General features: G+C 45.8%; 1 protein-coding gene across 1 annotated transcript in view; it reads left to right on the top strand.

Annotated features, from left to right (window-relative positions):
* The window catches only part of LOC115147307 (glutamate receptor ionotropic, NMDA 2B-like), a 129,543-nt gene that overhangs the window by 82,995 nt on the left and 31,628 nt on the right, over positions 1–14,920 (top strand). Inside the window, 2 exon segments of the mRNA XM_029689487.1 lie at positions 14,056–14,170; positions 14,567–14,775. Coding sequence (XP_029545347.1) covers positions 14,056–14,170; positions 14,567–14,775 — 324 coding nt within the window.

The following is a 14,920-nucleotide window of genomic DNA, read 5'->3' as shown; positions in this document are numbered from 1 at the left end:
GCGACAACACCGGTGTCGGGGACGACCCGGAGGACGAGGCACAGGGCGATCTGGGCGGCGACGGTGGAAATCCTGCTGCAAGGAAGGGTCCAGTATGTCATCCGCCGACACCCAGCTTCTCTCCTCCGGACCGTACCCCTCCCAATCCACGAGGTACTGAAGACCCCTAGCCCAACGTCTGGAGTCCATGATCGCTCTCACAGTATACGCCGGTGCCCCCTCGATGTCCAGAGGGGGCGGGGGAACCTCCCGTACCTCAGATTGCGGGAGAGGACCAGCCACCACCGGCCTGAGGAGAGACACATGGAACGAGGGGTTAATACGATAATTAGTGGGAAGCTGTAACCTATAACATACCTCGTTCAATCTCCTCAGGACTTTAAATGGCCCCATAAACCGCGGACTCAGCTTCTGTCAGGGCAGGTAAAGGGGCAGGTTTCGGGTCGAGAGCCAGACTCGGTCTCCCGGTACATATACCGGGGCCTCACTACGGTGGCGATCGGCGCTCGCCTTCTGTCTCCTGATGGCCCGTTGCAGGCGTACATGGGTAGCATTCCAGGTGTCTTCCGAGTGCCTAAACCAATTATCCACCACAGGTACCTCAATCTGGCTCTGATGCCACGGTGCCAGAACCGGCTGATAACCTAGTAAACACTGAAATGGAGACAGGTTAGTGGAGGAGAATTTTGGGCCATCTCTGCCCAGGGGATAAACTCCGACCACTCCCCCGGCCGGTCCTGGCAATAAGACCGCAGAAACTACCCACATCCTGGTTAACTCTCTCCACCTGCCCATTACTCTCGGGGTGAAACCCCGAAGTCAGGCTGACCGAGATCCCCAAACGCTCCATGAACGCCCTCCAGACCCTAGATGTGAACTGGGGACCCCGATCAGACACTATATCCTCAGGCACCCCGTAGTGCCGGAAAACGTGCATAAACAGGGCCTCCGCAGTCTGTGGGGCCGTAGGGAGACCGGGCAAAGGAATGAGACGGCAGGACTTAGAAAACCGAGGTAAACAGAGCCTTCAGTTGATTAAAAGCCCTGTCTGCCCCAGCTGACCACTGCAGCCGCACCGGTCCCCCCTTAAGCAGTGAGGTAATGGGAGCCGCTACCTACCCAAAGCCCTGGATAAATCTCCGGTAGTAGTTTGTAAACCCTAAGAACCGCTGCACCTCCTTTACCGTGGTTGGTGTTGGCCAATTACGCTGCGGCTAAAATGTGGTCATTCTCCATCTCCACCCCTGACTCTGACAGACGATACCCTAGAAAGGAGACGGACTGTTGGAAGAACAAACATTTTTCAGCCTTCACATACAGGTCATGCTCCAGCAGTCTACCAAGCACCTTGCGCACCATAGCCACATGCTCGGCGCGAGTAGCGGAGTATATTAGAATGTCATCTATATACACCACTACTCCCTGTCCATACAGGTCCCTGAAAATCTCATCAAGAAATGATTGGAAAACAGATGGAGCATTCATCAACCCGTATGGCATGACAAGGTACTCATAGTGCCCAGATGTAGTACTATTAGATTATGTCAGCAGAGTACCCAGCCAGAAATAATCAGACACCCATTTTTCAAGCTAGCATATAATGTCACAAAAAACAAAACCACAGCTAAATGCAGCACTAACCTTTGATTATCTTCATCAGATGACACACCTAGGACATTATGTTATACAATACATGCATGTCTGTTCAATCAAGTTCATATTTATATCAAAAACCAGCTTTTTACATTAGCATGTGACGTTCAGAACTAGCATTCCCACCGAACACTTCCGGTGAATTTACTAAATTACTCACGATAAACGTTCACAAAAAGCATAACAATTATTTTAAGAATTATAGATACAGAACTCCTCTATGCACTCGATATGTCCGATTTTAAAATAGCTTTTCGGATGAAGCACATTTTGCAATATTCTAAGTACATAGCCCGGCATCACAGGGCTAGCTATTTAGACACCCGGCAAGTTTAGCCTTCACCAAAATCACATTTCCTATAAGAAAAATGGTCTTACCTTTCCTGTTCTTCGTCAGAATGCACTCCCAGGACTTCTACTTCAATAACAAATGTTGGTTTGGTCCCAAATAATCCATCGTTATGTTCCATCAACGACGTTTTGTTCGTGCGTTCTAGACACTATCCCAATGGTAAATCACGGTCGTGCGCATGGCGCAGAACGTGACAAAACAATTCTAAATATTCCATTACCGTACTTCGAAGCATGTCAACCGCTGTTTAAAACCAATTTTAATGCAATTTATCTCGTAGAAAAGCGATAATATTCCGACCGGGAATCTGCATGTCTGTAAACTGAGGGAAAAACCGAAAGACGGGGGCGGGGCAGGTCACGAGCCTAAGCATTTCTCCTCTGATAGAGCACTTAGCTTTTGCTTTCGTGTGTTTCAGCCAGGGCTTTGAATTACGTCATTCCTGTTTTTCCCGGGCTCTGAGACCCCATTGGAGACGTGGGAAGTGTCACGTAACAGCAGAGATCCCTTGTAATAGATAGAGAGAATCAACAAGGGCAAGAAATGTTCAGACAGGGTACTTCCTGAACAGAACCTTCTCAGGTTTTTGCCTGCCATAGGAGTTCTGTTATACTCACAGACACCATTCAAACAGTTTTAGAAACTTTGGAGTGTTTTCTATCCAAAGCTAATAATTATATGCATATTCTAGTTTCTGGGCAGGACTAATAATCAGATTAAATCGGGTACGTTTTTTATCCAGCCGTGAATATACTGCCCCCTAGCCATAAGAGGTTTAAGACCTCTATAATCAATGCACGGGCGCAAACCTCCATCTTTTTTCTTCACAAAAAGAAACTCGAGGAGGCAGGTGAAGTGGAAGGTTGAATGTATCCCTGTCCCAGAGATTCGGTGACATATGTTTCCATAGCCGTCGTCTCCTCCTGTGACAGAGGATACACGTGACTCTTGGGAAGTGCAGCGTCTGCCACAAGATTTATCGCACAGTCCCCCCGTTGATGGGGTGGTAATTGAGTCACCTTTTTACAGAAAGCGAGAGCCAAATCGGCATATTCAGAGGGGATGTGCATGGTGGAGACCTGGTTTGGACTCTCCACCATAGTTGCACCTATGGAAACACCTATACATCTCCCTGAACACTGATGTGACCATCCGGTAAGAGCCTTCGGTTGCCATGAAATAGTGGGGTCATGATAAGCCAACCAGGGAAATTCCAATAACACTGGAAACGCAGGAGAACCAATCAGAAAAAACTAACTTTCTCCTCATGACCCCCCATGCGTTCTCATACCCAGCGGAACCGTAACCTTTCTTATAAGACCCAATCCTAAAGGACGACTATCTAAAGAATGTACAGGGAAAGGCACATCAACAGGAACAATAGGAATCCCTAAACTACGAGCAAACACACAATCAATAAAGTTCCCAGCTGCGCCTGAATCTACTTGCGCCTTATGCTGAGAATTCGGGGGAAACTCAGGGAACTCTATAGAGAGATACATATGCGCAACAGGAAGCTCTGGGTGAGTTTGGTGCCCACTCACCTGGGATGATCCACCAGTACCCTGCCTGCTGCCTCGATTTCCTGGGATGGATAAATCCACCAGCTGGTCGAGGGTAAGAGTGGTATCCCTGCAGGCTAGTTCCCGACGGACGTCCTCTCGTAGACTACATCTGTAATGATCGATCAGGGCCCTCTCATTCCATCCCGCGCTGGCAGCCAGGGTTCGAAAGTCCAGTGCGAAATCTTGAGCACTCCTCATCCCCTGTCTGAGATGGAACAATTGTTCACCCGCCGCTCTCCCCTCAGGTGGATGATTGAAGTCAGCCCGAAAGCGACGGGTAAAATCCTCATAGCGAACCAACGTAGCGTCTATACTCCCCCACTCCGCGTTGGCCCACTCAAGGGCTTTTCCAGACAGACAGGAGATGAGGGCTGACACACTCTCGTATCCCGAGGGCACTGGGTGAACGGTCGCCAGGTATAGTTCCATTTGGAGTAGGAAACCCTTGCACCCAGCAGCCGTTCCATCGTAAGCCCCCGGAAGCGAGAGCCTAATCCCACTGGATCGACTTGACAGAGGGGTGGGCAGTGGTGGTGTTGGTTGAGGTGATGAGGATAGAGTCGTCGGAAAACTCCCTTTTTCCCCAACGCTCCATGGTGAGCAGCATGCGATCCATGGCTGAGCTGAGATGTTGTAACATTGTTGCGTGCTGCTGGACTTGTTCCTCGACTGGTACCGGAGGAGCTGATGCGCCTGCTGACTCCATATTAATATGGTGCATTATTCTGTCCGAGTTCGTGTATAGGAGATGAGAAAATAGAGTCATTCGCAGGACACAAAAGAATTGTAAAAACATACGTATTTACTCTAGAAAAGCTCAAGCAAAATCCACGCAGGGATGAAACAAACAACGATAAACACGACCAACAGTAAAACAATAACACACAAAACATCATGATGACCAGAGGGTTTAAATAGGGAAGTAATCATAACTAAATGGGAACCAGGCGTGAACAATCAAGACATAACCAATCGACAAAGAAACATGGATCGGTGGCAGCTAGAAAGCCGGTGTCGATGACCGCCGAACGCCGCCCGAACAAGGAGAGGCACCAACTTCGGCGGAAGTTGTGACAGTGTGCTGTTGTTCATCATTTTTTATTTATTTTTTTATTTCACCTTTTTTTAACCAGGTAGGCAAGTTGAGAACAAGTTCTCATTTACAATTGCGACCTGGCCAAGATAAAGCAAAGCAGTTCGACAACATACAACAACCCAGAGTTACACATGGAGTAAAACAAATATACAGTCAATAATACAGTAGAAAAATAAGTCTATGTACAATGTGAGCAAACGAGGTGAGATAAGGGAGGTAAAGGCAAAAAAAGTCCATGGTGGCAAAGTAAATACAATATAGCAAGTAAAACACTGGAATGGTAGATTTGTAGTAGAAGAAAGTGCAAAGTAGAAATAGAGATAATGGGGTGCAAAGGAGCAAAATAAAATAAATAAATACAGTAAGGGAAGAGGTAGTTGTTTGGGCTAAATTATAGATGGGCTATGTACGGGTGCAGTGATCTGTGAGCTGCTCTGACAGCTGGTGCTTAAAGCTAGTGAGGGAGATAAGTGTTTCCAGTTTCAGAGAATTTTGTAGTTCGTTCCAGTCATTGGCAGCAGAGAACTGGAAAGAGAGACGGCCAAAGGAGGAATTGGCTTTGGGGGTGACCAGAGAGATATACCTGCTGGAGCGCGTGCTACAGGTGGGTGCTGCTATGGTGACCAGTGAGCGGAGATAAGGCGGGACTTTACCTAGCAGGGTCTTGAAGATGACCTGGAGCCAGTGGGTTTGGCGACGATTATGAAGCGAAGGCCAGCCAAAGAGAGCGTACAGGTCGCAGTGGTGGGTAGTATATGGGGCTTCGGTGACAAAACGGATGGCACTGTGATAGACTGCATCCAGTTTGTTGAGTAGGGTATTGGAGGCTATTTTGTAAATGACATCGCCAAAGTCGAGGATCGGTAGGATGGTCAGTTTTACGGTATGTTTGGCAGCATGAGGGTATGTTTGGCAGCATGAGGGTATGTTTGGCAGCATGAGTGAAGGATGCTTTGTTGCGAAATAGGAAGCCAATTCTTGATTTAACTTTGGATTGGAGATGTTTGTTGTGAGTCTGGAAGGAGAGTTTACAGTCTAACCAGACACCTAGGTATTTGTAGTTGTCCACATATTCTAAGTCAGAACCGTCCAGAGTAGTGATGCAGGACAGGCGGGCAGGTGCAGGCAGCGATCGGTTGAAGAGCATGCATTTAGTTTTACTTGTATTTAGGAGCAGTTGGAGGCCACAGAAGGAGAGTTGTATGGCATTGAAGCTTGTCTGGAGGGTTGTTAACACAGTGTCCAAAGAAGGGCCAGAAGTATACAGAATGGTGTCGTCTGCGTAGAGGTGGATCAGAGACTCACCAGCAGCAAGAGCGACATCATTGATGTATACAGAGAAAAGAGTTGGCCCAAGAATTGAACCCTGTGGCACCCCCATAGAGACTGACAGAGGTCCGGACAACAGGCCCTCCGATTTGACACACTGAACTCTATCAGAGAAGTAGTTGGTGAACCAGGCGATGCAATCATTAGAGAAACCAAGGCTATTGAGCCTGCCGATGAGGATGTGGTGATTGACAGAGTCGAAAGCTTTGGCCAGGTCAATGAAAACGGCAGCACAGTATTGTTTCTTATCGATGGCGGTTCCGATATTGTTTAGGACCTTGAGCGTGGCTGAGGTGCACCCATGACCAGCTCTGAAACCAGATTGCATAGCGGAGAAGGTGCGGTGGGATTCGAAATGGTCGGTAATCTGTTTGTTGACTTGGCTTTCGAAGACCTTAGAAAGACAGGGTAGGATGGATATAGGTCTGTAGCAATTTGGGTCAAGAGTGTCCCCTCCTTTGAAGAGGGGGATGACAGCAGCTGCTTTCCAATCTATGGGAATCTCAGACGACACGAAAGAGAGGTTGAACAGGCTAGTAATAGGGGTTGCAATAATTTCGGCAGATAATTTTAGAAAGAAAGGGTCCAGATTGTCTAGCCCGGCTGATTTGTAGGGGTCCAGATTTTGCAGCTCTTTCAGAACATCAGCTGAATGGATTTGGGAGAAGGAGAAATGGGGAAGGCTTGGGCGAGTAGCTGTGGGGGGTGCTGTGCTGTTGACTGCAGTAGGGGTAGCCAGGTGGAAAGCATGGCCAGCCGTAGAAAAATGCTTATTGAAATTCTCAATTATAGTGGGTTTATCGGTGGTGACAGAGTTTCCTATCCTCAGTGCAGTGGGCAGTTGGGAGGAGGTGTTCTTATTCTCCATGGACTTTACAATGTCCCAGAACTTTTTTGAATTAGTTTTGCAGGAAGCACATTTCTGCTTGAAAAAGCTAGCCTTAGCTTTTCTAACTGCCTGTGTATATTGGTTTCTAACTTCCCTGAAAAGTTGCATATCACAGGGGCTGTTTGATGCTAATGCAGAACGCCATAGGATGTTTTTGTGTTGGTTAAGGGCAGTCAGGTCTGGGGAGAACCAAGGGCTATATCTGTTCCTGGTTCTAAATTTCTTTAATGGGGCATGCTTATTTAAGATGGTGAGGAAGGCATTTAAAAAAATAACCAGGCATCCTCTACTGACGGATGAGGTCAATATCCTTCCAGGATACCAGGGCCAGGTCGATTAGAAAGGCTTGCTCGCTGAAATGTTTCAGGGAGCGTTTGACAGTGATGAGTGGAGGTCGTTTGATCGTAGACCCATTACGGATGCAGGCAATGAGGCAGTGATCGCTGAGATCTTGGTTGAAAACAGCAGAGGTGTATTTAGAGGGCAAATTGGTTAGGATGATATCTATGAGGGTGCCAGTGTTTACGGCTTTGGGGTGGTACCTGGTGGGTTCATTAATAATTTGTGTGAGATTGAGGGCGTCAAGCTTGGATTGTAGGATGGCTGGGGTGTTAAGCATGTCCAAGTTCAGGTCACCTAGTAGCACGAGCTCTGAAGATAGATGGGGGGCAATCAGTTCACATATGGTGTCCAGAGCACAGCTGGGGGCCGAGGGTGGTCTATAGCAGGCGGCAACGGTGAGAGACTTGTTTTTAGAGAGATGGATTTTTAAAAGTAGAAGTTCAAATTGTTTGGGTACCGACCTGGATAGTAGGACAGAACTCTGCAGACTATCTCTGCAGTAGATTGCAACACCGCCCCCTTTGGCCGTTCTATCTTGTCTGAAAACGTTGTAGTTAGGGATGAAGATTTCAGAGTTTTTGGTGGACTTCCTAAGCCAGGATTCAGACACGGCTAGGAGATCCGGGTTGGTAGAGTGTGCTAAAGCAGTGAATAAAACAAACTTAGGGAGGAGGCTTCTAATGTTAACATGCATGAAACCAAGGCTGTTACAGTTACAGAAGTCATCAAAAGAGAGCGCCTGGGGAGTAGGAGTGGAGCTAGGCACTGCAGGGCCTGGATTCACCTCTACATCACCAGAGGAACAGAGAAGTATAAGGATAAGGGTACGGCTAAAAGTAATAAGAATTGGTCGTCTGTGACGTCCGGAATAGAGAGAAAAAGGAGCAGGTTTCTGGGGGCGAAAAAATAGCTTCATGGTATAATGTACAGACAAAGGTATGGTAGGATGTGAGTACAGTGGAGGTAAACATAGGCATTTAGTGATGATGAGAGAGATATTGTCTCTAGAAACATCATTGAAACCAGAAGATGTCATAGCATGTGTGGGTGGAGGAACTGAGAGGTTGGATAAGGTATAATGAGCAGGGCTAGAGGCTCTACAGTGAAATAAGCCAATAAACACTAACCAGAAAAGCAATGGACAAGGCATATTGACATTAAGGAGAGGCATGCTTAGCCGAGTGATCAAAGGGTCCAGTGAGAGTTAGATAGCTAGCCGAGCCATAGGTAGCAAGCTGGTAGAAGATGGAGGAGGTCTGTTTTTAGCCACCTCGTGCGATTCCGTCTGTAGATTAATGGGGTTCCATGTGGTAGGGGGGACCAGTCCAATTGGCAAAATAGTTAGTTATAGTGGCCCAAGAAAATTGTCCGATAGACCTATTCAGATAGCAGCCGATAAGACAGCTAATGATTAGCGGGTCGCAGATGGGCATTCGGGTTACGTCGTGACGGAGGGGCCAGTTGGATAACTCCCTCGGGCAGATAACGTCGGTGGTCCAGTCGTGAAGGCCCGATGGGGCTCCGCATCGGCAGTAAAACGGGTCCAGATAGGTGATTGTAGCCCAGGAGAGGCTGATGGAACTCTTCAGCTGGCTAGCTCCGGAATAGCCCAGGAGTGGCTGATGAAACTCTTCAGCTGGCTAGCTCCGGAATAGCCCAGGAGTGGCTGATGAAACTCTTCAGCTGGCTAGCTCCGGAATAATTTATGTTAACTCCGGGACCAACGTTGCCAATAGTCACTCAGGTGACTATTGGCAACTGCGGTAGAAATCCGGGGATATGGAGAGAGAATAGGTCCGGTAAGCTCTGGTCTGAGTCGCACTGTAAAAAATTGGTGATAGCTTTTCGAGCTAATGGATAGCTGAGGACCGCTAACCGTGGCTAGCTGAACTCCAACGTTAGCCAGTGAACTGGCTAACCTCTGGCTAGCTTCTGTTTTGGATTTCAGATTTGAGGTAAATAATACTTTTATTTTTTAAATTGGTGAGGCGGGTTGCATGAGTGTTTTGAGGTTGAGTTTTTAGAAAAAAAATATGTAAAAAGATATGCGAAGAAAATATGTAAATATATATATACACGGAACACGACAAGAGGAAGACAAAGGACGTCTGAACTGCTACGCCATCTTGGGAAGAAGAAGTTGACATGTTGACAAATAGCCATGTGGAGTTTTTCAGTACCTTAGCCAGTTTCTTGAAGGCTCACAAATAGCTTCAGGTATTATGGGTTGTGTTCAATAGGAAGAAAATGGAGTGAAATGGGGAGGTACTACTTAAACATTTCCGATAAAAAAAATGTGTGTTCTGTTGCAAAACGTTTTCTACTGTGTGCCCTACTACTGACCACGACCCAGCTGAAGCTACAGTATTACTATCGTCTGGATAGGAAGATACCAACCTGTGAAACATGAGAGACTCGTGTCTCCCCATACAACCTGAAGGAAGAGTCCGTTGCTGTCCAGGGCGGATATGATAAGCCCCATCTCACAAAGTGTCCCAAATGGCACCCTATTCATTTGACATTTGACCAACAGGAGTTGTTCAATTTGATCATAACTTCGGTTAATGTCAGTTGATCTGAAAAAGTATTTGTATAGAGCCCTGGTCAAAAGTAGTGCACTACTGTGTGTAGGGAATAGGATGCCGTTTGGTAGGCAAGAGACTGTTCCTCCAAATCCACTCGGCTACCCAGGAATGACATGTCTGTCTGTCAATCCTTTGGCTGCGCCCCAAATGGTACTCTGTTCTCTATATAGTGCACTACTTTAGACCAGAGTCCTATGGGCCCTGGTCAAAAGTAGTGCACTATGTAGGGAAGATTGTGCTATTTGGGATGGAGACTCTCACAGCACGACTCTCCACACCACCGGATCATGTGAACAAGTTGTGGGCTCACTTTAAAGCAGACACATTTTGGCTGCTTCACGGACACGCTTACAGAGTGTGATACTGATCAGATATTGTCAGTCTGTCTGAGTTACTGTATAGGATAGAAAATCCTATGTATTTTTTCCCTTAGTCGCAGTATAACTTTACCTCTCTCTCTCTCTCTCTCTCTCTCTCTCTCTCTCTCTCTCTGTATATTTTAGTTGAACGGTTGGTAAGCGAGAGGCATAATGCTAGTGGCTGCGTACTGTATGGCAAGGATAAAGCATCAGGTTTTGTTAGCTCCAGTAGATTGTGTTCTTGTTTGTCTTAGTCTCGGGGGAATTCAGACATGGGGACACATCACATGACGCATAAAAGCTACATCAATACTGCACGGCTACAAAATGACAAATGGCACTGCCTGGTACAGTTATATTCCCAGCTTGCATCAATCTATTTATCTCTCCGTTTAATGTAGGGCTGGATGGAACGAACCATTGATATAGACTCAAGTGTATCTACTCTGCTTCTTGTAAGTGAGACTGTCGAAAGAAGTGAGAGATAGAAAGAGAGTAGTTCAAATCAAAATCAAATCCAATTTTATCGGTCACGTACACATGGTTAGCAGATGTTAATGCGAGTGTAGCGAAATGCTCGTGCTTCTAATTCCGACAGTGCAGTAATATCTAACATGTAATCTAACAATCCACAACAACTACCTAATACACACAAATCTAAGTAAAATAATGGAATAAGAATATATACATATAAATATATGGATGAGCAATGACAGAGCAGCATAGGCAAGATGCAATAGATGGTATAAAATACAGTATGTACATATGAGATGAGTAATGCAAGATATGTAAACATTATTAAAGTGGCATTATTAAAATGACTAGTGATCCATTTATTAAAGTGGCCAATGATTTGAGTCTGTATGTAGGCAGCAGCCTCTCTGTGTTAGTTATGGCTGTTTAACAGTCTGATGGCCTTGAGATAGAAGCTGTTTTTCAGTCTTTCGGTCCCAGCTTTGATGCACCTGTACTGACCTCGCCTTCTGGATGATAGCGGGGTGAACAGGCAGTGGCTCAGGTGGTTGTTGTCCTTGATGGTCTTTTTGGCCTTCCTGTGACATCGGGTGCTGCAGGGTTCCTGGAGGGCAGGTAGTTTGCCCCCGTTGATGCGTTGTGCAGACCGTACCACCCTCTGGAGAGCCTTGCGGTTGTGGGCGGTGCAGTTGCCGTACCAGGCGGTGATACAGCCCGACAGGATGCTCTCAATTGTGCATCTGTAACGGCTTGGGTGGTAGACTGGGTAAAAAAGAAAAGAAAAGATGCCCCCTATCTCACTCTTCCATTCTCTCTTACTGTCTCTCTCTCTTATCTCTCTTTCTCTGTCATCCCCCACTCTGTCGGGTGAGATGACTGTTCTCATGGCAACGCAGCAGAGTGCTTGAAAATCGCTGTGGTTGTTGGGCACCATGGCAACACATTACATATGACGTGGAGTCTTTCTCTGTTGGGGTTTTTGTTAACAATCATACATGTCACCCATGGTGACTGACACACGTCACAGTCAGTACAGTTCAGTCCAGCGCCACACTCCACGCACACCTGCACTTGAACATGGTCAGCTTGGCATGGGTGGCAACAAGTGGGTATTCCTTTGGTTGGCGTTGCATTTTTTGGTTTCATAATTCAAATTCTAATGTTAGGCACCTACTGCTAATCCCATGTTACACGCGCTTTCCAGTAGTACAGTACTACACTTTACGTGGCAGACATGTCAGGGACACTCTGTACTGGATGCGTACAGCGCTTTGAAGGTGTGTTAGATTTAGTCAAATACATACTGCGTAGTGACAAGGTGTAGTAGGACAGACAGATCTCGCTTTGTCATCTTCATCATCACCTGTCCATTGTTCTTTCCCCTCATTGTTGAAATGATCTGGTGCCCTCTCTCTCTCTGTTACTGCCAGTTAACTGTCTCAGGAATCTCATTAAGCACACATTTAACTCCACATGTTGCTGCCCTCCCTCTCTCTCTGTCTCATTTATAGACCAGTATTTATTTATTTCCTGGACTAGAATTGTTTCGGAGGCAGGCAGAGCGTTGCCATGGAGACGGCGGCCGCAGCCGCAGCAACCAACACACCAGAAAGGAGAGCGACCAGAGAGAGAAAGCGAGAGTGGCAGGTCACGGGTGGGGGAGAATGATTTGAGTTTATCTGGCAGTGGCACGCACTTGTCGACACACACAGTACATGCTGATACTTATTCACACAAGCACTTTATACATTATGACTTTCTCTCTCTCTCTACTCTCGCTCTCCCTTTTACTCTCTACTCTCTCTCTCCCCCTTTCTCTGTACTGTCTTTCTATTCTCTCTCTCCTCTCTTACTACTCCCTACCCTCCTCTTTCTCTCTCTTCTTGCGCTCTCTCTCTCTATTCTATCTCTCCCTCTTTCTCTATTCTCTCTCTATTCTCTCTCTCTATTCTCTCTCTTTCACCACTCTCTACTCTACTCACTCTCTCCTCTCTCTTTCTCTCTCTCTATTCTCTCTCCCTCTTTCTCACTCGCTCTACTCAACTCTACTCTCTCTTCTCTCTCTCTCGCTCTCTCTACTCTCTCTCCCTCTCTACTCTCTCTCTCCCTCTTTCTCTCTACTCTTTCTACTCTCTCTCTCTCTCTCTCTCTCTCTCTCTCTCTCTCTCTCTCTGTCAGAAGTGTGCATTACAGACTCTCAAAGTGGATTGTCTGTGCTACGGTGGCTTAACTTGTTCTTAACTGACTTGCCTAGTTAAATACAGGTAAAAAAAACTGACCAAGCTACCCTAAAAGAAAATTAACATACAATAACTCAGGTTCTCAAATTCAGTTCCTTCATGGCTTCTTTGCATATGTGTGTGTTTTTGCAACCAAGTTATCATTTCCACTGTGTACATTAGGGTTTGCAGTTGATTCATTCCACCAATTCGTTGCCTTTTGAGAAGTTTAACTTAGTCCCAAAAAACTTTTGATTTCACATATTTTTAACATAAAGAGCACATGTTCAAATAAAAAACGACTGTAACATGGTTTACTGTAACAGGGTTGACGATTTCATTTGAAATCAGCCATAAATCCCCTTGTGACAGGGGGAATGGAAAACAAAATAATAGAAATGGTTAAAACATTTCTAACCTCTTTATCTATGGGTAACAGGGTTGACAGGTTAATGCTCGACCCACTCAGTTTTCCAACACAAAACACCAGAAAATTGCCAAAAAAGGGTAGAACCAGCTCACCTGCTTTCATTATATGATTTGACTATTAGATGATTAATGTTTCTTTAGAATATTGTTTTCACAAAGAAATAGTTTCAACACACGTAAAGAGACAGACGTAAATGAATCACTAATCACGTGAAATAAATACTAATGTTAAGAAATGACTTTGTCAAAGCAACAAAGTAACTAGGGCTTTCTAATGACATAGCGTGTTAAAAAGTTATAGACGGTGCGCAGAGGGACGTGTCAAAATGCTCAATCTTTCATTTATTGATTTCTCCATGTGGTCTATATTAAAAGGGCACTTCATTTAATATAACAGCTTTTTAAAATTCAATGTTGACGCACCATTTCTACTTAAAATGTCAAAGAGATGCAAAAGGCAATCTTTTTGTGGAACACCTGTGTTATTGTAAGTCGCCCTGTATGAGCACCTTCTGATTTTAGTCAAGTGTATTAATGTTACTGTAGTGTGAAACCACCATGTGTCATACAGCATATTAGAGTGTTTAGTTGGTAACACCTTACATCCAGTTACTCTTATAGCAGTAACAACATTGTGAGGTGCTTTGCCCACAGGTATCAGTCAAGTCATTGTTGTTGTTTAAATTAAGGACTGCAGCGTTAAGACATTCTTAAACCTGTGTTGTAATGGTGTAATAACTATAGTACCATTGTTTCCCTGCAGGTATCTGATGAACGTGACGTTCGAGGGACGTAACCTGTCGTTCAGTGAGGATGGATACCAGATGCATCCCAAACTGGTCATCACCCTGCTAGACAAGCAGAGACGCTGGGACAAGGTGAGTATCTCTCTTCTTCCTCTCCTTCTCTTTCTATCTCTCTCTCTCTCTCATTCTCTCCCTTACTCTGGTTTCTTTCTTTGATTTCTCTCACTCTCTTTTTCTTCCTCTCTTCCTCTCTCTCTCTTTATTTCTTTCTCATTCTCTTTTCTCTCTCTCTCTCTCTCTCTCTCGCTCTGTTTATTTATATTTATCTTCCTCCCTCTCTCTCTTTCTCTCTCTTTCTCTTTCTTCATTCTCTTCCTCCTCTCTCTCTTTCTCGCTCTTTATTTGTCTAAGTTTTATCTGTTGCTGATTATTTATGATTATGCACACCACCCAATCACTCGTCCCTCCTCTCCCTCTTCCCTCCTCTCTCTCTTCCCTCCTCTCTCTCTTCCCTCCTCCCATCCCCAGGTGGGTAAGTGGGAGAACAGCTCCCTGTCCATGAAGTACCACGTGTGGCCCAGGTTCGAGCTGTTCTCCGATGGGGAGGCCCGGGAGGATGACCACCTGTCCATCGTGACGCTGGAGGAGGCTCCCTTTGTCATCGTGGAGGACGTGGACCCCCTCAGTGGCACCTGCATGAGGAACACCGTGCCGTGCAGGAAACAGCTTAAAATACTGTAAGACAACTATGATCCACCTTAACCAAATACACAACCTTATACCCTATTCCCTTTCTCCTATTGCTCATATCTTGAGTACTGATGCCAAATTCAACTACAGCCGTTTATACCATTACCTCCTTCATGAAACAACTCAAAATAC

The sequence above is a fragment of the Salmo trutta genome, chromosome 14, assembly GCF_901001165.1.
Source record: "Salmo trutta chromosome 14, fSalTru1.1, whole genome shotgun sequence".
In the NCBI taxonomy this organism is placed as follows: domain Eukaryota; kingdom Metazoa; phylum Chordata; class Actinopteri; order Salmoniformes; family Salmonidae; genus Salmo; species Salmo trutta.
The sequence above is the reverse complement of the archived record's forward strand: the minus strand, read 5'-3'. Positions and strand labels throughout refer to the sequence as shown.